General features: G+C 40.8%; 1 protein-coding gene across 4 annotated transcripts in view; it reads right to left on the bottom strand.

The window, feature by feature from the left end:
* Positions 1-24,104, bottom strand: part of CSMD3 (CUB and Sushi multiple domains 3) — a 594,298-nt gene that overhangs the window by 463,510 nt on the left and 106,684 nt on the right. For all 4 annotated transcript variants that reach the window (XM_053395420.1, XM_053395417.1, XM_053395418.1 and 1 more), the window contains exon 2: positions 23,683-23,905. In XM_053395420.1, the coding sequence (XP_053251395.1) occupies positions 23,683-23,905 (223 nt within the window). The remainder of the gene's footprint in view (positions 1-23,682; positions 23,906-24,104) is intronic.

Genomic DNA, 24,104 nt, shown 5'->3' with positions numbered 1-24,104 from the left:
TTCATCATAAGATCTCAGGGCAGTTCGCAGATTTCTACCCAGCCAGCCTATCAGAAGTGAAATTTTTACAATCCTTTAACACAGTATAAAAGGAACCCAGCTTCTGAATCCAGGTTTTGCAACTAAGTAACTGACACCTGACAGCTACCAACAGATGCTTAGTATTTCAAACTTAGCATTTCACATAACACCATATGCACAGTAAACTCTTAGATGCTCTATAGAAAACAAAACCTTTCACCATGAACACATTTTTAAATATGTGAGAGATTAAGATATTATTATTATTATTATTATTATTATTATTATTATTATTATTTGAATTTATATACCGCCCTATACCCGGAGGTCTCAGGGTGGTTCACATAAAAAGATCACAGTATACAAAATAAAAATAAAAGCAGTAACTCAATAATACCCCACAAAAAGAGCCATATTTTATAAGCAAATGTATAAATCTCCCTTGCCCACGCACTGCAATCATGCTAACAATCAGGCCTTTATGCACCTGTAATGAATACAGTGGTACCTCGGGTTACATAGGCTTCAGGTTACATACGCTTCAGGTTACAGACTCCACTAACCCAGAAATAGTGTTTCAGGTTAAGAACTGTGCTTCAGGATGAGAACAGAAATTGTGCTCCGGCAGTGCGGCAGCAGCAGGAGGCCCCATTAGCTAAAGTGGTACTTCAGGTTTAGAACCGTTTCAGGTTAAAAACGAACGTCTGGAACAAATTAAGTACTTAACCCAAGGTACCACTGTAAATGAAAATAAAGAGACATGCATTGTTTGGCCTTTAGACTGTTTGGGGGACACAATATGGGAAAGGACACAATAGAGCAGGGCACAAACTGGGGAAAATGTATGCGTTATTGAATCTACTGGGGTTTAGACTGACCACCAAAATTATCTTCATTGGGGTACACAATGGCCTTTGTCTATGGACGAGGAATTCAATAAGGTCAGCATCTTGATTTCAGTAACTGAGGCGCCATCACATTTGACTGTGAGCAAGAAAATGAAGCTGGAATAGACTGCACAGATGAAATTGGTGGGGTTTTGCAAATGCAAATAGAGTTTCTTTCCAGTGGTTTCTGTAAAATTTGGTGGAAGTATATTCAACTAGGTGCATGGCTGAAGTAGGCGACATCAGCCTGTTGCTCCAGAGACAGTCTCTGGTGCTAATTTCCAGCCTAATTGTGATATTGAGCATGCCTTTAAATTTTCCCCATATGTGTATAGTTGCTATTATGTGGGCAGGATGGTCTTGGGATCGTATTGAAAACAACAATACCCTCCCACTTACAAAAGCTCTTCTATTAATAGAAACAAGATAAGAAGAGTGGTCACAACACAGGCAATTTCTCAACTTACTGTATTTCAAGCTTTCATCTACCACACAAATAACTTTAATTTGCTTCTCTGGTGTTCTTAAAAGAGACATATGCTAAGTCTGAATTGCTGAAAGCAAAATAGATAAATACTTGGAAAGAAAATGTTTGCAGTTAAAGAGTTTTGCATAGGTTTTTCAGCTGTGGCAGTACTGTTGAGTTTCAAGCACTTAAGAAAACTGGACTTTGCTTTGGTGGTTCAAGGTAGGTTTTTTCGTGTTGTTTTTGTTTAGAATGAGTAACCAGTGAGGCATGAGCTCTGTTAAGTATAATTGTTTATTTGACGCTAAAATGGGGAATGCCTAAAGGTGTATTACAAAAGGCTTTAACATGGGGAAATTCCACTGAAGTATACGAAGTGAACTCCTTGATGGGTTGATAATTAACAACTGTTGTTTTCTGCTAGCTAACATGTGAGTGTTTAACCTTAGATCAGGTGACAAATGTATTTGGTTGCAAATTTCCATTTTGAAATGTTCTCAAGCTCTGTGGAAGCATGGATGTGTAAATGGCTCTCCAGGAAAACAACTCCAGGCAAAATGGAAGATGTAAGGAGTGAGACCTTTGCTTGAAATTATCTTTTATTTCTAAGATGCTGAGCCAATGCTGGACAGCACAAGAACTTATGTATGAACTTATTTGGGTGTATCTTTGATGTTTTTTGTTTTGCTTAAAAGAAAGTTCTACAAGTAAAGTTTTGAATAATATCTAATGGGCCTTGACAATGTTTTATTTTCAAAAGGAGTTAGTTTTTATGCACCCAGTCGCTTCAAGATGTGCCATATTAACATCTGCAATAAGCACTCCCCTCTACCAACCAAACAATTGGGGGGGGGGGACACACAACTCTCAAATAATTTTTCAGTCATTCAAGTGAAACTTGAAAAGCCCAAATGAGTGAAGTGTATAGTCTTTCTTCCCTGCCTTATCTTACTCCCATGCAGGAGAACTTCCAAGAGGATATTCTTGCCAGGAATCATGAAGTTTGTAGTTTGAAAACTGCAGCCCTGACAAGAAGGGCTCTGTAGCAGTAGTAATAGTAGTAGAATCCAATTTCAAGTTAGGCCTCACTCCAATCTGATGTAGCCAAACTTTTTGATAGCATGTACAGTCAGTATATCACTTGTCCCTGATAGCGCAATCTTAGATGGGCTGACTCTGGCCCTAACTGTGAAAACAGCGGCGGCCAATCCATCAAGCTGCAACAGAGAGAAAAAAGGGAATCAGGGCTAGTCCATTGGTTCTGCTTAAACATTAGTTATGGTTCATTTCCCTTATCTGTTATTTACCAGTAGCTATTCCATCAGGTTTGTGAACTGATTCCCTATCAGTTAGTCATTATTAGAACTTCGTAAGAACTGGCTGAGTTTGCTTCTGCCTGTCCAGCTTCTCCTCCCTCCCTCTCCCCCTTTCCTTTTCTACCATGTCCTTTAAATTATAAACCTGAATGCAGGGACACTAAGTGTTTTCAGCTGAATATCAGGTTTAAAAGGCTTTAAATAAATGAACGCATGTCTAGATGTAGAGCTGGAAAAGGTTCAGAAAAGGTCAACCAAAATTATTGATGGGATGGAGCAACTTAACTAAGAAGAAAGGTTAAAACATTTGGGGCTTTTTAGTTTAGATAAAATGTGAGTTAACAGGAGACATCATAGAAGTATATAAAATTATGCAAAGCCTAGAGAAAGTAGAGAAAAGCTTTCAACCTCTGTCATAGCACTAGAATGTGTGGTCAACAAATGAAGCTGAATGTTGGAAGATTCAGGACAGACGGAAGAAAATACTGTATTTTTCCGTCTATATGACTATATTTCCCCCCTCCCCCCCAATTTGTAAAGTTTAGAATTGGAGGTCGTCTTACACACGCAATTAATTTCTTAATTTTGGGCTCAAAAATTAGGGGTCATCTTATACATGGGATCGTCTTATATGCTGGAAAATACAGTACTTCTTCATAGCGTGCATAGCTGAACTATGGAATCCGCTGCCACAAGTAGTAGTGATGTTCAACTTGGGTGGCTTCAGAAGAGGACTTAAACAATTTCATGGAGAATAATACTACCAATGTGTATGTTCTATCTCCACTGTGAGAGGCACTATATCTCTGAATGCTAGTTGTTGGGAATCACAAGTAGGGAGAGTGTTGTTGAGCACAGGTCCTGCTTCAAGGCTTCCCATAGGTTGGCCACTGTAAGAAAAGGATGCTGTTGGCATAATCCAGCAGGCTCTGATTATTTTCTTAGTCCAATGTGTGTATAGAATTGCAGACCAGATATAACTTTTTTTTGCAAATGTATAGTGACGTTATAGGTTTCCGAAGTTTAAATACAGATTAGATTAAACCAGAGCTTTTATTTAATCATTTTCTATTGAATAAATACAATTTCTATTTCCCAAAGTTTAAATGTCTTTAGCACAGAGGGAACTGCTTCTCTTTATGACAGGAACAGCAGGGGTTCACTGCAACCCTTGTTATTAGCTAATATTCCCTGCTATTCTATTCTAGATTTAAGTTGATTTTGGCCTTCTGATCTCTGTCAAATCTTTGTTCCACAATAGCTTCAATCCCTGGCACATACAAGACAATGGCATTTGCTTTTTCTTATGACTGAGGTATCAGGCAGGAGATATGATTGCTTAATAAAGTAAGCATTTTAAAAAGGTCAAGGACTGTATCTTGACATCCTCTGCCAAGGAAAAATTATACGTTTGTGTGAGGTTCATGCTCATTGACAGTGAAAAGCCCAGCTTCTATTTTCAGTCAGTCCGTTCTTGCTTATGCCTCCATTTCAGCTCATCTGCTGAAAAACAAACATTTCCACCCTGTCACTCTGGAATACCAGTAACTCCATACCAGAAATGGACAGTTCTGTCAATGTCACTTGTCTCAGTAACTGAGAATTAATCAGCTGGGTGCTTTGCCTCCTCTTCTTCCTCTTTTTGCAGCTGCAGCCAGAGAAATTCAGTTCTCTTAGGTTCTCATTTTCTCCACCTTAAATTCAGTTCTCCACATTTCTGCAAGCCATTGTTGTTGTTGTTGTTGTTGTTGTTGTTATCCAATTACATTTTTGTCAGCATTTTAGTGCGACTTTCTCCCAATAAACCCATTTTGTATGTAATTTTGACTAATGTGCTTGTTTGCAAAAAAAAATTTCCCTAATACAATGCTGTGTTATCTTCACTAACACAACACTATCCCTTAATACATTCATTTGTAAGAAACATTGTTTAGTTCTCCAGAACTGCATCACAAAATCTACGTAAGTGTGAATTTCAAAGGGCATCTATATTTTGGAATGATTATGGCTTGGGAAACCCAGCCAGGAGGGCAGGGTATAAGTGATAAAATGATTATTATAAATAATTCTTCTTCTTCTTCTTCTTCTTCTTCTTCTTCTTCTTCTTCTTCTTCTTCTTCTTCTTCTTCTTCTTCATTGAAGTACATATTAAGTAGTTTCTCATTAAAACAAAAGTGAATTTCTCCTCATCCCTACTTGGTACCTTCCAATATCTCACAAATTAAAGTGGAGACAATCTTCTGTTTGAGGTTTTTATATGCTGTTTGCCATAATAGCTATTATTTTGGGTGGGGGAAAGTGTTACTGAAAACACAGCCTACATACATGCTGCCATAAGTTACCTCTTCAGTAGAAGACAAACCCCCACACACATAAAAATCTTGCTTGTAGATTTCATTATTTTTGCTTGCAATAGTTTTACAGGGGATTATGAGCTTTTCACTTACCGGGTACTTTTTGTCCAGCTCCAATTAAACTTTGGGGAAATTTTACTTCTCCCTTATCAGAGCTGTTCCTTGTGATTTTTACAGAGATAGCATTTTCTGTCTTTGACCTATGGACAGCTTTTAATAGATTTGATTTTTAATAGGTAACTTTTCTTCTCTGCTTCTTTATTCTTTAATTATTCTTGAATGAAGTTCGGACTTCACTATTTCATTTTTAAACGCACACCTGCTTTTCCTTTTCTTCTTCTTTTTACATGAACAAGTTTTCTATTGGAATTCTCCTGAATACTCTGTCTTGGATTTTAGACGGATCTCAACTAACCCACATCTAATATCATAGAAGCCTGTTTCCTGGAATTTACCTTTGGCTCCTGTCATCTTAGATGTAGGTAATTTTAACATTGCTGGAATAGATCTGCATGGATACTCAGCCAACTGTGCCAGACTAATACAATATCATTGAAATAAACTGCATTTGAAAGGCATACAAGTGTATTTTAATTACATTTATTTGAATGAGATTTAGGTGTTTCTCTCTTTGTCTGAGTGTGCTCTTTAGGATTAACAATCAGGATATGATTTATGAACCAGTTTTGTTTTTTGTATTTTGTGTGTGTTAAATTACCATCTTTCTCCTGTCAAGATATGAAGTCATTGAATCAATTAATGCATTATTTAAAAATAATGATCATAGGTCAAAGCAGAGCATTCTATAATTGAGTAGTAGCTTTGAACTAAACAAGTAATTACTTGTCAGCCCCTGGTACAATCATTTATATTCCTGATCAAACATAGGTTAAGAAAAAACAGCCTCTGCCTCATTATGATACTCAAATTTTCATTATATAATGCTACATCTGTCAGCTATGAATTTAATTGATTTACAGTGCTTTTGATTTTCTCCTTTTCTTCCTTTTAGCAAAAAACAAGTGTGCTATATATGGGTTAATAAAAGTTGAAAGGGGAATGTGCATACATTCTAGTGTATGTTCACAGAAAGTCATGGGGAATATGCACAACAAAAATAGGAGAAAGAGGGAATTTTGTGCAGTGCCCGGTCAATACATAAGGTGGAAGTACAGTGGTACCTCAGGTTAAGTACTTAATTCGTTCTGGAGGTCTGTTCTTAACCTGAAGCACCACTTTAGCTAATGGGGCCTCCTACTGCCGCCGTGCCGCCAGAACACGATTTCTGTTCTCATCCTGAAGCAAAGTTCTTAACCCGAGGTACTATTTCTGGGTTAGTGGAGTCTGTAGCCTGAAGCGTATGTAACCCGAGGTACCACTGTAACATTAAAATTGCAATGGCCATGAATTCTCATAAAGTACCAAGTTTCTCTCTCTCATCTGTAACACAACCTCTTGGCGGAAAGCAAGTGTTGTGTCACCGAACTATGGCACAACTTGCCTCATATTCTGACATTATTACACTATGCATTTCCTTATTTCCACTTGGCACCATTTGCATCTGGCAGTTGGAACTCTATAGCTGAATGATACCAGAACATGGGGTAAATTGTACTGTATGTTAAGGAGAGCAAGGCGTATAATGAATGCAAGCGTAACAATGGAGTAAGTCAAGAATCAGTAAGTGAAGTCATTGAATTACATCAAGTAATAAACTTATCTGGTAACGTCATGGCATGATCCACCAGGATAAGCAGCTGAGGATGCAGTGGACCTCTGGCTCAATTGGCTGATTCCCACCTCAGCTGGCATTAAGTCTCCAGCTCTGGCTCAGCTGAAGATACACCAGCGTAACTTGCTCATCTTAGCTGAGCCAAAAATGGCTGAGCTGAGGCCGGTCCCCAGACATTTTTGCCAGACAAAAATGCTCCTCTTCAATCAGGCCTTTGGCTTATTAATATCTTATACCACTTTTTAAAGTGTTTGTGGGAGGCGCTGTGGGGAGGGTGTTTTGGTTTGTTTGTTTGGGGTTTTTTTTGTTCTTGCTTTTATCTTGCATTTTCTGCTTTTACATTGTATTTGTATGTTGGGAACTTCCCTAAGATCTGCAGATGAAGGGTGGTATACTAACTAACTAACTAACTAACTAACTAACTAACTAACTAACTAACTAACGTGGTACCTTGGGTTAAGAACTTAATTCATTCTGGAGGTCCGTTCTTAACCTGAAACTGTTCTTAACCTGAGGTACCACTTTAGCTAATGAGGTCTCCTGCTGCCACTGCACGATTTCTGTTCTCATCCTGAAGCAAAGTTCTTAACCTGAGGTACTATTTCTTGGTTAGCGGAGTCTGTAACCTGAAGTGTCTGTAACCTGAAGCGTCTGTAACCCGAGGTATCACTGTAACTAACTACTGAAGAATCTTGTACCACCAGAAAGATTTCATGTAGAAATCCAGTTGGACGCTTCTCTTTGATATAGCTTGGCAACTATTCATGTTGGATCTTCCTTGCAGAAATTGTGAAATCAAACAAGCTGAAAAGAATTGATAGGGATAAATTACAAATTGCAGTTTGAATTGGATTGAGATAAGTGGAATCATTTCCAGATAAAAAGGGAACAGTGATACCTAGAAGAGTGCCTGTAAATAGTACAAAATGAACTACTGGAGCCACGACCAGGCAGGGAGATGCCAGCTGTCTGTCAGGGAGGTCTAGTTCTGAGAGGACCAGATTGCCTCTGCCAGTGTGTCTAGATCATGTTCCCCTCCCCACTGCCTCTTCACTCTCCCATAGGTATCTGATTGGCAAGCCTGAGAACCAGATGCAGGACTAGACGGGCCATTGGCCTGATCCAGCAGGCTGTTCTTATATTCTTCCAGAAAGCATCCCCACTGCCAGGAGGTTTGAATTGCAGCTCTGCCTCACTGGGCAAGCCACTTATGCTTGTAGCATATATACATGCAAGACCATTATGATTTGCATTATTGCAGCAACCCTATTTAAACTCATTTTGCATAATTAGAAGTCCTTATTGCACAAGTTCCCTCTACGCATACACAAATGAGTAGAGGATGGAGAGAGGCCACATCTCCTGGCAGCTGCCTTTTGAGAGAAAAAAATGCCCATTCAATTAAATACAGATTTAAATGTGTATTTTGAGAGAAAAAACATGCATTTAAATAAAAATTTTAGAGGATGAAAAATCTCACATCAATGCAGAAATGGAACACAAACAGAGTTATAGCTAAATAAAAAACATGAAAGTGACACAGACCAGGATTTGCCTATCCCTATATAATAGTATATAATAGGGACGCGGTTGGTGTTGTGGTCTAAACCACTGAGCCTCTTGGGCTTGCTGATCAGAAGGTTGGCAGTTTGAATCCCAGCTCCTGCCAACCTGGCCGTTCAAAAACACGTCCCAAAGTGCAAGTAGATAAGGTAAACGGTGTTTCTGTGTGCTGCTCTGGTTTTGGTGTTCCGTTGTGCCAGAAACGGCTTAGTCATGCTGGCCACATGATCTGGAAAAACTGTTTAGGGGAGTTTTTGATGTTTTATCGTGTTTTTACTATTCTGTTGGGAGCCGCACAGAGTGGCTGGCGAAACCCGGCCAGGTGGGCAGGGTATAAATAATAAAATTATTATTATTATGTATAGAAAAAGGATCAGGCCCAGGACCCTGCTTTCAAGGCTCTTTCATCATTAAGCCCTTCATGCAGTGTAATTCAGAACAATGTGAGTCTAACCATGTCAACGCCGCGCCTATAGGGACTGTATGGAAGGGAAAGGTGGCACGATCTTGCTGCCATCATGTGCAATTGCCAGAGGCCATTAGAGCAATATGAATCTCTGCCAAGCACTCTGTAAATTTATGAAGTGCATCCAGAGGCAAGCCGCCAATGGCATCATTCCTGCTGATCCAACTCTAAAGAAATTGGGGGAAAGAGTGCGATAGGACTGGGCAATTGGAGAGATCCCCAGATACAAAGGGTGGGTTAAAAAAAAATTAGACTCAAAGAACCCACAGCTTTTAGTGACATTTGGAAAGAAGGATGTGAAGAATTTTCTTTCTTCTAAAAGGAGAGCCGTGCTGCCTTGCAATTGCATAGAGCAGTAGTGGCCCTGCTGAGAAATATATGGACCGTGTTCCGCTCATTTTATTTTCTCATGTTGAAAACAGCTGATGAGTTCTCCAGCTGAGGCAGAACTTCTACAATTAGATTTCCTTCTGTTCGTTTGTTACATTTCTATCCCACTCTTCCTTCAAGGAGCTCAAGGTGGCAGACACAGGGATATCCCATTTTTAAGCAGCAGTAGCAAAAACAGCAACCATGTGAGACAGAGTATTCTGGGAGATAATGAATGGTCTTTGAAGAAGGGTGGGATACTCAGGGGGGAAGGTGGAAAGACTCTTGGAACTCTCCTCTGGCTATGCCCCTCTCCCAGTACCACACGCCTTCCTGTCCCACATCTAACCATGTGCTTCCCTAAAGGGTAAAGGTAAAGGGACCCCTGACCATTGGTCCAGTTGTGGCCGACTCTGGGGTTGCGGCGCTCATCTCTCTTTATTGGCCGAGGGAGCCGGTGTACAGCTTCCGGGTCATGTGGCCAGCATGACTAAGCCACTTCTGGCGAACCCAAGCAGTGCACAGAAACACTGTTTACCTTCCCGCTGGATTGGTACCTATTGATCTACTTGCACTTTGACGTGCTTACAAACTGCTAGGTTGGCAGGAGCAGGGACCGAGCAACGGGAGCTCACCCCATCGCGGGGATTCGAACTGCTGACCTTCTGATTGGCAAGCCCTAGGCTCTGTTGCTTAACCCACAGCGCCACCCGCATTCCATGTGCTTCCCTGCTCCCCACTAAAATTTCTCATGGAACAGTGATAATGCCTCTTGCTTGCCTGCATGAAGGGTGTGAGGGTATGTAGAAACTAGACTAATGTACAAAGGTAAAAATTGCATTTGTTGCTCTGCTAATTTTTGCCTTTGATCTCACCCGCCGCTGTCATTTCCCCCCGGATGGTTTGCATAGGTGGTAATGTGACCCTGGAACAGCAAAATGCTCCCCACTCATGTCCTGTCTCTAGAATATCCAGTGACGTTTTAAAGCCAAGCCTTAAATCAAACAGAATCAAACAGAGAGTCAATTTAAATCAAGAATTACCAACAAGCAACCCTCTAAAGCTCTAAATGGCCTGGGACCAAGACACCTCTGTGCAGCCTACTTTAATATGTGTGGCATGTGGTCTGATGAATATCCTTCTTCTTCTCAATTTCCTCAAGGGCCTAAAAGAGACAGGGTCTTTTAAACTAAAACAGCCTTATTGAATGTCCTCCCTGGGCCACAGTGACCCTCATATCGGAAAAACCTGGCTTCTTAAGAGAATCTTCAGAAATCATGTGGCATGAATTTGTTTCCTATGTTCATAGCATCATAGAATTGTAGAGGTGGAAAGGGACTACAAGGGCCATCTAGTCCAATCACCTGCAATTCAGGACTCTTTTGTCCAATGTGGGGCTCAGACCCATGACCCTGAGGTTAAGAATCTCGTGCTCTATTGTTGACTGTATAGTTTTCTGTGGGGTTTGCTGTGATGTGGTCCAAGCTATTTAGAGCTTAAAAGGGAAGAATCAGTACTTTGAATGAGTTGTGCTGCTACATAATTGTTATCCCCTTTTCCCCTTTAGATAGCCATGTGTATTACTTCAGTTGTGAAGCGCAAAATTAACTCTTCTCTTCTGTCTACCACCACAACTCTTTGCTTCAAAACTCCTTCTACATTCCTGATGTGTTAGAGAGAGAAAACAACCTATCAAGCCAGCTAACAAAAAAAAACACAAAACTTTGCGGACTCTGATTTAATTTTTCTCTCTCTGAAAATGTGCAGTACAGACAACTCCCATTTTGTGTGCGTTCGAGGCCCGAAGGAATGCTGATGCACACACCATTTTCAGCCCTAGAAGGTGGGGGGGCAGTTTTTATACATGCCCCACCAACATGTTTGGTACCTTGGAATGCAACCCCTGCACAAATGGGGGAGTTGCCTGTAATTGAATTTAAAAACTCACATAAATCATAGCACCATCAGGACTGCAGGAATAGAATGGCAACTACTTCTGCTGCTCTGATAAGAAACTTGGAAATAGAAAAGGGATAATAATAAAATAAGCCTTTGTAACCAAGTCTGAATTGAACCTGGAAACTGACAACCAAGGTAGGTGGGCCAATACCAAGTAAAATGCTCAATCCAACCAGAAGCATTTTGAATCAAGTGAAGTTTCCAGACACTGTTCCTAGACAGCTCATGCCTCTTATTAAAGCATGAATCCTTTTGGCCTATCCAGAAAAAAACCTTATAGATACTAGCAGTACCTGGGCGTTCAGATAATGCAGTGAGCAACTATCCTCTGTGTGTGAGTTTCAGACTAATATGATACTTTAATTGATTTGCTTCTTGTGCACACTTGTAAGTCTGGAAATCACTGAGCTAGAGCTATTTCATCAGGTGTATAAAGCAGTCTGGGAAGTTGGCAGGTATGTATAAATGAACACAATGGGGGACAAGGGAGAGACTCCAACAGTGGTGCTAAAGGCAAAGGAAATGCAGGCAGCACAACATATGATTGCTTCACTGTTAGATGAAGTGCAGATGGATGTGCAAACCATTGTTCCGGATCAATGTGGAAGCATTAGATCATTTCCTAATTTTAAACGATATTTTGGTCTTCTCAACATGCATATCAAAATACCTCACAAATGCCAAATGTATGGAACAAAGCCACTTGTCAGGTGCTGTTGCGGTTGCTCGAGAGTAAGCAGGCATGACTCCAACCTGTGTTTAACAAGCTTTATTTTGGTGCAAACTATTTACAGTGAAGAGCCCCAAGGCTCATGTCTGGCTCAATCGCTAACAGAATCCGGGAGTGGCCTTTTTTTGTACCTCCCCCAACATAAAAGTTTCATTAACTCCAACCTTTTTCACCCCTCCCTGCACCTCAGACTACTGTGCATGATGGGCAATGGCAAGGGCGTGCTTCCCCCTTTCCGGCTTGCTCAGGAGCGGCGTTAAGGCTCTCACTAGCATCCTCTGGTCCTTGAACCTCTTCTCCACTGGAGGTGGGGCTTTCCTCCTCTCCGGAAGAGGAACTGCTTCGCAGGATTTTTGGAGGCTCCCTGTAACACAACTGCCCTTCTTTTTATCGCCTCTGAGCTGATGGCAGTTCCCTGACACCACTCATTCCCAAATTCCACACAACCAGATAAAGGCAGGGCGGTTAGTAGTAGCAAATTGCAACCATCTAAGAAAACCAGAGAAATTCCCTGCTTTCATTTAATCAAAAATTGTGGTTTCAGACACCATTCTGGTTGACTTAAAGACAGTGATGTGATTCATTGATAAATGCAGAGCGCCTGGTTGTTTAATCATATGTTAACAGGCCATCTGAGTCCACCTAGGGATGCAGGGGCACAGAAAGAGAGTGGACGTTCTGGGTCTCCCAACCCCCTGAAACTGTATCTGAAGGTGGCCCATGGGCAGATACTTCAGTTCTGTCTCTTGTATTAGAACAAAGCCTGCCATACAGGGCTGATGCTAGGAAATGGTTGGTAGCCACTTGGCCTTGCTCAGTGCTGCACAATAAATAAATAAATGAACAGGGTTGAGGTAGGTGTCAGCATTGTCCAAGGATGCCAACCCCAAATAAAGACATTTAGAAGCACAGTCAATATTGCTAAAGATTTCACCAAAATGATCAAGGGGATTGAGCAACTCACCTATGAGGAAAGGTTTCAGCATTTGGTATTTTTTTAGTTTAGAGATAAGGCAAATAATAACATAATGCATGGCACAGAGAAAGTGGATCAAGACAACTTTTTGTCTCATGATACTGGAACTTGTGGACACGAAGCTTAAAGTTGGAAGTTTCAGGATAGGTAAAAGAAAGCACTTCTTCACACAGTGCATCTGTCCATCTCAAGAGACAGTGGAGTGTGCCTCTGGGGGGTGAAGTCAAACTGCTGGAGGAACACAGTGCCTGCTGCGGCTAGAGAGAGAAGTATCTCATAACTCCCGCCTCTCTGGAACACAAGCAGAGTAGTGGGCATGGAGGTCCTGGGCCACCCAGATGACCAAACCCACCCCCTAAGCCTCACTGATGTGGTCCAAAGGAAAGCAGTGCAATACATTTGGTGCCAGCTTGGCTGTTGGAGTTGCCAGAATAAAGCATACCTGCCCGTGGACTGTCTCACCAGAGTGGTGCATGCTCTAGTTATCTCCCGCTTGGACTACTGCAATGCGCTCTACGTGGGGCTACCTCTGAAGGTGACCCGGAAACTACAACTAATCCAGAATGCGGCAGCTAGACTGGTGACTGGGGGCGGCAGCTGAGACCATATAACACTGGTCCTGAAAGACCTACATTGGATCCCAGTACATTTCCAAGCACAATTCAAAGTGTTGGTGTCGACCTTTAAAGCCCTAAAGAGCCTCGGCCCAGTATACCTGAAGGAACGTCTCCACCCCCATCGTTCTGCCCGGACACTGAGGTCCAGCGCCGAGGGCCTTCTGGCAGTTCCCCTCACTGCAAGAAGCTAAGCTACAGGGAACCAGGCAGAGGGCCTTCTCGGCAGTGGCACCCGTCCTGTGGAATGCCCTCCCATCAGATGTCAAAAAGATAAACTACCTGACATTTAGAAGACATCTGAAGGCAGCCCTGTTCAGTGAAGTTTTTAATGTGTGACATTTTAATGTATTTTTAATCTTTGTTGGAAGCCGCCCAGAGTGGCTGGGGAAGCCCAGCCAGATGGGCGGGGTACAAATAATAAATTACTGTTACTGTTACTGTTGTTACTGTTACTGTTACTGTTACTGTTACTATACAAAGCGCCATCCAACCGTGTTAGGGACTCCACTCCTGATTTGTGTAGGTTTTACTCCTTAGCCTTTTCTTCTCCTGAAGATACCCCACAAGGCAGTGGAGGTTTAGAATCAGAGATTTCCTTGTCCTAGATGGACTACCTTCCCATGTTAACAAGCACCATCTGCCCTTCTGCCCATGCAGTAACTGTCTTCCAGACTGTTGGACCCACTATTGGTCTCGTCCACTAAATCTGCCAGAGCCTGTCTTCACATGCAGAGGAAGTCCCTAATTCACTGAGGGTTTGAGACCCATCAGCTACCGCCACCTGGTTTAGCTGGCCAGTCAAAGCCGTTTCCCTGGGAGTGGCCACTGTTGCATGCTGGCAGCCTCTACGAGTGACCGGCAAGAGCTGAGTGCAGGGTGGGGACCAAAGGTGAACAAACTACCCCAGAAGGAGCACAATGTGTCCCTTACCAGAGGTACTACCCTTTATATGGAGTTTAAAGGAATTTAAAGGTGTAAAGTCCTTTAAACTCAATGCAGTTTGCTTCTGAGCAAGCATGCATAGGATTGGACTGACACTTATGTTGTGCATTTCTCTTTTAATATATGTCACAAAATGCAGCCACCGTTATGTTTTTAACGTGGCATTGAAGACACAAAGGTAATAGATTGTACAAGTAAAAGTGAACAAAGAGACAGCTTTTGGAACTCTAATAACCATCAGACACTAATGAAGCATTAGAATGCTGTTGTGATTACATGCTTACAAGCTATTTGCAGCCCTAAGTTCATAACATTGTACATGCTTCCAATGCTGGAGTGCCATGAGCTGCCTTTTCATTATATATTATTGTCTCATATTTATGATGTGACATTTTTGCTAAATACGGCTAAGGAAAAATCCATCATGAAAAGGTCTGTTAGATTATAGGCTCCAAGAAGCTGCCCTTTTAGCACAGACATAAATTTTCTTCAGCTAATAACATGGCCTGTTTGGAATGTAATCAGCACACTTACAGGTAAGAAACTTCCAGGGGAGGCCATTATAGCCTTTAAAGCTAGAACAAGTCACCTTGAATTAGGGGCGGGGGAGAAATATATACTTACATTTAACCTTAACTACGAAGTTTAGCTCAACCCCTACTATTTTGCAATGTGAGTTCAGGACTGTTCCTTCTGCAAGGTCTTCCGGAAGTGACACAAATGAAAGAACACATCAGGAGAAAGAGAATTTAATTTTCATTATGGAAGATAATAATACCCATAACGACACAAAAGGTACAGTCCATGATTTGCACTGTGAGGCTGTGCATCACCCCTCATTATTCAAAGGGTCAGTTCACAGGAGATTCCCTCCCAGCCCACATTTGACAAGCAAGCAGTACTTGCATAGAAATGGCAAATGATTTTATTGGTAATTTTAATGTATATTTAATAATAATAATAATAATAATAATAATAATAATAATTTATTTATACCCCGCCCATCTGGCTGGGTTTCCCCAGCCATTCTGGGCAGCTTCCAACAAAACACTAAAATACAATAACCTATTAAACATTAAAAGCTTCCCTAAACAGGGCTGCCTTCAGATGTCTTCTAAAGGTCTGGTAGTTCTTTGTCTCTTTGACATCTGGTGGGAGGGCCTTCCACAGGGCGGGTGCCACTACTGAGAAGGCCCTCTGCCTGGTTCCCTGTAACCTCACTTCTCACAGTGAGGGAACCACCAGAAGGCCCTCGGTGCTGGACCTCAGTGTCCGGGCAGAACGATGGAGGTGGAGACGCTCCTTCAGGTATATTGGACCGAGGCCGTTTAGGGCTTTAAAGGTCAGCACCAACACTGAATTGTGCTCAGAAACGTTTATGTAAACTACTTAGAGGTTTTGATGATTAAGAGACATATTCGAGTGGTATATAAATTCGTGTTAAATAAATAAGCCAATAAGATCAAGGGGCTGGAAGCAGCTTCCCTGTGATGAAAGGTCATAGCATCTGTAGCTTTTTAATTTAGGGGTAAACAGAATTGAGGTATGTAAGGTATATAAGATTTTAAATGGTCATGGAGTGGGTAGGAAGAACTTTTTCTCCCTCTCTCATCATGTTAGAACTTGGAGCCATCAAATGAACCTGTATGTTAGAAAATTACAGACAGACAAAAGAAAGTGCTTCATCACATAGTTAAACTATGGAACTTGTTACAACAGTATGCAGTAATGGTTGTTGGATAGCTTTAAAAGGGTTTAGATAAATTCACGAGGGATAAAGCTATCAATTACTACTTCTTATTCTTTGGTGATCATTCATAGCCAAGTAAGATTGTCTTCCATAAACATGGTTTTAAAAGTGACTGTGGAGGCCAATTCTGGACCCACACATCCTTCTACAGTGAGGACATAGGTTTCTGGGTGAGAGTTGGTCATGGTGAGGGTTTGCCAAGCGTGGCTTCCTCTTAGCATGTTTCTCCCTTTTGACCTGAGTTCAAGCATCTTCAAAACTCATGACATCTTTAGTAAAGGCTGTTCTCCAATTGGAGCGCTCGCAGGCCAGTGTTTCCCAGTTGTCAGTGTTTATGCTACATTTTTAAAGATTTGCCTTGAGAAATCCTTTGAACCTCTTTTGTTGATCACCAGCATTACACTTACCATTTTTAAGTTTGGAATAGAGTAGTTGCTTTGGAAGATAATAATCAGACATCCACACAACATGACCAGTCCAACAAAGCTGATGTTGAAGAATCATTGCTTTGACACTGGTGATCTTTGCTTCTTCCAGTACACTGGCATTAGTTCGCCTGTCTTCCCAAGTAATATGTAAAAATTTTTGGAGACACTGTCTCCAAAGGAGTTAGAGATGGTGTTTATACGTGGTCCATGTTTCACAAGCATACAGCAAGGTTGGTAGTACAATAGCTTTGTAAACACGCATTTTGGTTTCCTTGCAAATGTCCTGGTCCTCAAACACTCTGCACTTCAATCGGGAGGAAGCCGTCCTCGCAGAGCTCAGGCAGTGCTGGATTTCAGCATCAATGTCTGCCCTTGTGGAAAGATAACTGCCCAGGTAGCTGAAGTGACCAACATTTGTTGCACTGCAGATGCATTGTTTTGTGCTTGTTGGTGCAGCACTTTGGTTTTTTGGATGTTGAGCAATAGGCCAAGTTTTTCATAAGCTGCTGAGAAGATATTTAGGATGGTTTGGAGGTCATCCTCTGAGTGTGCACACACTACGTTGTCATCAGCGTACTGAAGCTCTATGACGGAAGTTACGGTAACCTTACTCTCTGCTTTCAGCCTGCTTAGATTAAAGAGCTTTCCATCTGTTCAATATATGATTTGCCTTTGATAAAGTGTACCAATGACTACTAATCATGGTGGCTGTGCCCTGCCTCTACTATTGTATGTGATACACCTCTGAATGCTAGCTACTGGGGAGGACATGTGTGGAAAATGTTGATGGGCTCATGTGCTACTTGCTGGCCTTTCTTAAGCATCTCGCTGGTCACTGTGAACAGGATCCTGGACCTGATCCAACAGATTTCTTCTTAAATTGTTATTATTTATTTGATTTATTATCTGCTGTTCACCAGGGATGGTCGCAGTAATTAAAAAAATACAATATCAAAAATAGTTTAAAACCAAATTACAGACCTCTGAAGACTGCTTTGGAACAACTAAGAATTGGCTTGATGGGAGAACAACCACATGGGTGGGTGATTAATTCTGGTTGCTTGCTGAAGAAAAAGACTTCAATACAGTGCCCTGTTCTTATGACAAGCAAAGGCCAGCTTGCAGCAGGCTGCAAACCATGCTGTGCTCACTCTATTCCTTATTGTAAGGTTTGGGAGGGGAATTCACCTGTGCAAGCACTTTTCCTCAAATGCTTGTAACATCCCTAACATATAGATTGCCCTTGACAGAAAGCAAGTAATACAGATACAATGAGAAGAATAGAACGTCAGAACAAGAATGATATCACTATGAAAATTAATGATGTGGAAATCAAGGCACAGACAAAATGTAGAGCAATGGTAAAAAGAAGAAATAAATTGCAACTTTCCATGCAAAAGAAGATAAAAGGAAATGCACATAACATTAATAGAAATAAGAGCCATAATTTATGCTGTTTACAAGGCAGCTGATAAAAGTTATCCCTGTCAGCTGAACTTGTTTTAAAATGGACCATTGTTTCTTTAGAAAATATTTAACATGTGTGGATAATTAACTTTCCCAACTATTGTGGTTTCTTTGTCATTTGAGGACAAACACAATTTCTCCTTAAAACATATTTTCTCTCCTCATGAATATTTGAGTTCCCTGCCTGACCTAAAAATAATGAATAGGAAATTGTAGACTATTAAAGCCATAAATCTGTCTCACACAATCTGATAAAGCATTAAAGCTTTAGGACAGTAGATGCTGTCCAATGTCAAAGTAGACTTCATGATTTGGCACTTTGCTCTATATCTTGATTTTCAAAACAACCAAGTTTTTGCTATCTGGAATTTTGCTCTACAGGTCAGTGAAAACTAACTGATCCCACCTTCTAAAAAGCAATAAATAAAGCATGAATCAGATCCTTTTTATATATATACCATTTAGGTATTTGTCTGTCACCTTTCAGGTGAAGATGGGGAAGCTATGGCCCTCCAAATCCTGTTGGTCTATAACTTCCATCATCCCTAACCACTGTCATGTTACTTGAGCTTGATGGGAAGTCCAACAAAATTTGGAGGGTCATAGGTTTATCACATAAAAAGTAGAGACATCACCTTGCCAACAAAGGTCCATATAGTTAAAGCTATGGTTTTCCCAGTAGTGATGTATGGAAGTGAAAGCTGGACCATAAAGAAGGCTGATCACCGAAGAATTGATGCTTTTGAATTATGGTGCTGGAGGAGACTCTTGAGAGTCCCATGGACTCCAAGAAGATCAAACCTCTCCATTCTTAAGGAAATCAGCCCTGAGTACTCACTCGAAGGACAGATCCTGAAGCTGAGGCTCCGATACTTTGGCCACCTCATGAGAATAGAAAACTCCCTGGAAAAGACCCTGATGTTGGGAAAGATGGAGGGCACAAGGAAAAGGGGACGATAGAGGACGAGATGGTTGGATAATGTTCTCGAAGCTACCAGCATGAGTTTGGCCAAACTGCGGGAGGCAGTGGAAGACAGAAGTGCCTGGCGTGCTCTGGTCCATAGGGTCACGAAGAGTCGGACACGACTAAACAACAACAGGTTTATCACCCCTATTTTGAAGCACAGTGTGTTCCATAAAACATAAAAATGCAATATACCTACTCATTAAGAATGCACTCATCCCACCCCCACCTGTGAATAAAACACCATCCACAGACAATTTGATCAAATAAAACTAAATAACAATAGCATTGCTAAGCACAGCAATATCAACTACAGCAAGCCAGTAACACACCGTTAAAAACAGGCTAAAAGAAATCCGAGCACCATTTCCACAGCAACAACTACATAATTTATGAAAAAGCAAGTCGAAAATAAATGGGTCTTCAAAACCCACTTATAAACCTGGAACAAACTGTGCTGCAGGCCTGCATTAAGAACTCTGCCTGGACTGGAGGGGGCGGTGGAGACCCTGCTAATAAACCATATAAATTTCCAAACCTGTTGTGAGGGGGGAGAGCCTGGAAATAATAGTCAAGGTTCAAGAGACATAACTACCAGCTTTAAATTACAGCAAAGCTTGGAATTCATTAACATCAGTTTGCTAATGTCTATGCTTAGCAACACACCATTTGTTGCTTGCGTTTTGCACTGAAGCATGCTGTGACATTCTCCTCTTCATATTCAATGTTCTGTACCAGGGCTGGGAGACCTCGGGTCAAACAAAGGGGGCAAAACACAGCTCTCCAGGCTTCTCCGTTTGTCCCCCCAATACCCTCCACCTGCCCTTCTTAGTACCTTTTCATGGCTTGAGGGTCTCTGGTAACGTTTCTGACTTTTGCATAGCTGGAAGAGTCACATCCATTGCTCTGTCCACTTTCGCATCTGACCCCAGCCACCAGTGGCATATAGGACCTGAGCATTTTCCCATGAGAAAATGTGGACCACTGGCTGAAAATGGTCTCCCCACCCTGCAGGGGTGAGGAGCATCAAGCAGAAGAAAGAGACCTGGCTGTATAAAACTCACCTCAATCTAATTACATTTGTTAAATTAACAACTGTAGTTTTCCTACAGACTGAAAAATAACAGTACAGCTCACATAAATATTATCAAGCATACAGAACAAAGAGGATGAATTTAAATCTCAGTGCCTGACTTTTAGGTGCCGAACACATTTCCAGGACATTGTTTTACTCAGTGTGATAGAACTACTAGAGATCAGTGTGGAGCTCACAGGAAGTGTCAAAAGTTTTCTTGAGCTCCCCTCTCCTCCCCCCCCCACAAAAAAATCCCCAGGAGCCAGCACTTCATGAACTCACAAAGAAACTAAATAGAAATCAATATTTTTTGACTGTAGATTGAAGTGTTTTTAGGTATTCTACCTCTGAATAAAATTGTGTAAATGGGTCATAAAGTATGGAGAGTCCAAGCAGTTTAATACTCTATAACACACAACCAACTTCAAATAATAATAATAATAATAATAATAATAATAATAATAATAATAATAGATTTATTTATACCCTGCCCATCTGGCTGGGTTTCCCCAGCCACTCTGGGCGGCTCCCAATCGAATATTAAAAACACAATAACATTAAAGATTAAATATTTGAGTGATGCTGCTGGAAATTTCAACACATTTTTAACATATGCAAGTGCTGTACTCATTTCAGCTTCATTATGGGAACCGAGTGTGGATTTAGGGAGGTTCAGCTCTTGTGGCTTTAACTGAGCAATTAATCAGTTAAAGGTTTGTTGTTTTTTACATCACCCTACCATCATATTGCCAAGGCGGTTTGATAAAGGAATAAGGGAATAAAAATATAGGTGCAATTCAATAAACTAAATCTGGCATTATAAAAACAGGTTAAATTGGTCAGCAGGATTAAAATTGCTGAGCCATCCTCATCATTGTCCATTTGTCTTTTCCCGTTTTCTTCCTGCCATGCATATAGAGTGCTGGTCAATTAACTTTGATAATTCTACTTAACTGGCATTATCTGATCTTTGAGACCCACCTGCCACATTGCACCTGTATAAAGAGACTATGGGTGACGTTTGGAGTCTCATTATTTCTTGTATTCCTCCTTGCTAACTCTGAATCCCCACAGTAAATCTTAGCTTTCTTCCGTGCCTCCTGCTTCTATCTAAGTGGTGGCCAAAGCTGCAGCACTGCATGAGGCTGTTTGAAGAAAATCAATGATCCTATGCTCTGTAGTTCAAAGTTGCGTCAAAAATGCTGAGCCCTTAATTTGCGCCTAATCATTTCGGAACTGCTTTTGCTCAGCTGGTCAACTGAGACAGAGATGGAGCAGTGCAGAGCAAACTAAGTTTCCTGGACTCTCTAGTAATGAATATGTGTTTTTGGACAGAGCCCCCAAGGACCCTGAAAAACACAGGAGGTCTCTATTTTTAAAGCAAACAGCACAAAGATCAACAAGCCCTCCAAAGAATAGGGAGACAACAGCTACTTCTCTGACCCTTGTTTTTCAAAGCATTCTTTCCAAGAGATATTTCTGTAAGTATTCAAGATGCTTCAGCTTTCAGCCACTGGAGGTGGCACATTATTTTTTTAATAAAAAAATTAAAAATGCTTTTTATTAAAGGTATTGCAAAAAATAATAATCTATTAACAATAAAAAGATAAACAACGTCTCCATAGTCATACATTATTGCAATACAACATGACAGTAGATTTTACGTTGGCAGGAAAGTGTCCTTCCAGAAAGATAGTGGCATAATAAATTAATGGGTACTGAGTTTGAACAAATTTATCTGTCAGAGCCACTCCTCTGGCTTCCTTCAATTCTCGGATAAGAGTCTAATCGAGCGCCAATTGCCAAACTCTTTTCATACCAAGTTTTAACAGGAAGATTGTCCATTCCCCTCCAATACCATGCCACTAAAGTTTGGCAGTTAGTTATTAACTGTTAACAGAACCTAGGTACTGATGTCTACCAACAAAAAACAGAAAGGAATGCAAAGAGTAGGATCAGGCATAATCATTTATCTAATAAGTTACCTAAGTATAGAGAAAGTTGCAGACCCCAAAGTCTTTGGCTGATGGGACCTCACATCATAAATGAAACAGTTCCCCACATGTCCCACATCTCCTCCAACACTGAATGGGGAAGTAGGGGTTTGTGCAGCTAAGCTTGATGAGGTAGCCAACAAATGAATCCAAAACCATACACCAGACCATTGAGTCTCTTCATTTTTCTTTTTAAAAAGTGTCAAGTTACACACAGGGCATGTTAGTCACTTGTCCCAAGCTTCAGTGGGCAGGTGTAGCATGGCCACCCTAGTTTTCCCTCCCATACACCCAGTGATGGATGCATGTGTCAATTTCAGTTTTTCTCCATTTCTCAATTTCACAACCTTAACTTCAGTTCACCCCTTTGCAATATTTTAAAAGTCTGCAGTAAAATTAGTGTGCATTTATGTGCAAATTTCTCCCAATGTATGTATCTTTGTGTACATTTTATTTATCTAGTATAATAATTTCTACAAGCAATCTCCCCCCACCCCCAAATAGCATGGATTTTGTATTTTCACTAATGTGCACTTTTTTTGTGTATGCACTCTTTGGTTGGGGAACTTTGTCTCAATGTATAGAGTAGTGTGACTTTCAAAGAAGAGTTGTGTTTCAGTTGTTTGGGAAGTGCAAATTTGAGAAGTTTTCATTAAAATGAAACTATATGGATTTCTCCCCCATGCCTACATACACTTCACATGGATTTCAGTTCTGATTCTGTTGGCCAGTCAGACATTTCGGCAGATTATATATGGCAGTCACTATATGATAGGCTAACAAACCATCTTCAGGTCAAGAGAGAGAAGAACATGGCAGGGTCATGTGAAAAAGAGACAAAATCTTGAAGATTAGTTATCTCTTGCTTTCTGACGGAATGAGCTGATCAGCAGAGGAACAAACCTTCTAAGGAGGGGCTGGATTCCCCACCTATCAGGGATGCAGTTAATTTTCTGCATTGGCCTCAGGCAGAATATATTGCTTTGAGACCCCTTCAAACTCTTTGCATATATGTACACAATCTAAGATTCATCACTCAAATGTAAAGATATGGGCAATTGGAGAATAAAGAATGTCCCTGGGGAAAAGGACAATTAGTGCATATGCAATATTGTCTATTGGGAATACTGTCAGTGCTTCAGGCAGAAGTGTTTACCAGCCTTTCTGTATGAGATAATTAAAATGAAAACTAGTGGTGCTCACGAATTGATACTGGAACCTTCTGCAGACCTTATGCTCATGTGCCACTGAGTTACCACGTGCTTCAACAAGATCTACAATGTAACCCAAATAACAACTGCTTTCAGAAAAACACAATACGATGAGTTACAAGCTTTCTCATTACGTAAACTCATGGTTTGTACAAAAGCTAATGCATTTGTGTCAAAGGAATTGTCAACTGTCATCTGAAAATGAATGGACAATGTTTTCTTTTGGTGAACCTCTTTCCGTAATTTGACTTTAGCATCTGCTATTGAAAAGAGGATGAGCAAGATAGCTGAAAAAATGTAACAACTTCAGTTCCAATATTGCCAGGAAAGACATTTCGAGAAAATGTATTCATTTGTAGCAAGCCATATTTTGATAGGATGTCAACAATATTTACCTTGTCCTGAAGTTTGTAGGATGTGGATGCCCATCATATAATGATAAATAATCGTATTCTTCTTCTAGAGCAAAAGACTGAAATACTATCTGTATTCTGTTTCTTTCTTCTGCAATTATTACCCACGTACAATTTGCGCCATTTGGATATCCATATGGGAAGCCGGGGCTTTCTATAGTACCATTAAGTCCTTTTAATGTTCCACCACATGTATAAATAAATCCTGCAAAAAAATGAATAAGAAAAAAAGAGTAAATTCATTATCACCACACATACCTTATTGAATGAAACAAATTCTTCCCCACCTTAATAGATCAGTTAAATATTCTGCTCCAACTCTGCCAGATATTTATCTAACTATAGTAAAACACATCTTTGGCATGTCAGTCCCCTATGGGTCTTGAAATCAAGTAGACTTTTCT

Source organism: Podarcis raffonei, chromosome 7, assembly GCF_027172205.1.
Source record: "Podarcis raffonei isolate rPodRaf1 chromosome 7, rPodRaf1.pri, whole genome shotgun sequence".
In the NCBI taxonomy this organism is placed as follows: domain Eukaryota; kingdom Metazoa; phylum Chordata; class Lepidosauria; order Squamata; family Lacertidae; genus Podarcis; species Podarcis raffonei.
The sequence above is the reverse complement of the archived record's forward strand: the minus strand, read 5'-3'. Positions and strand labels throughout refer to the sequence as shown.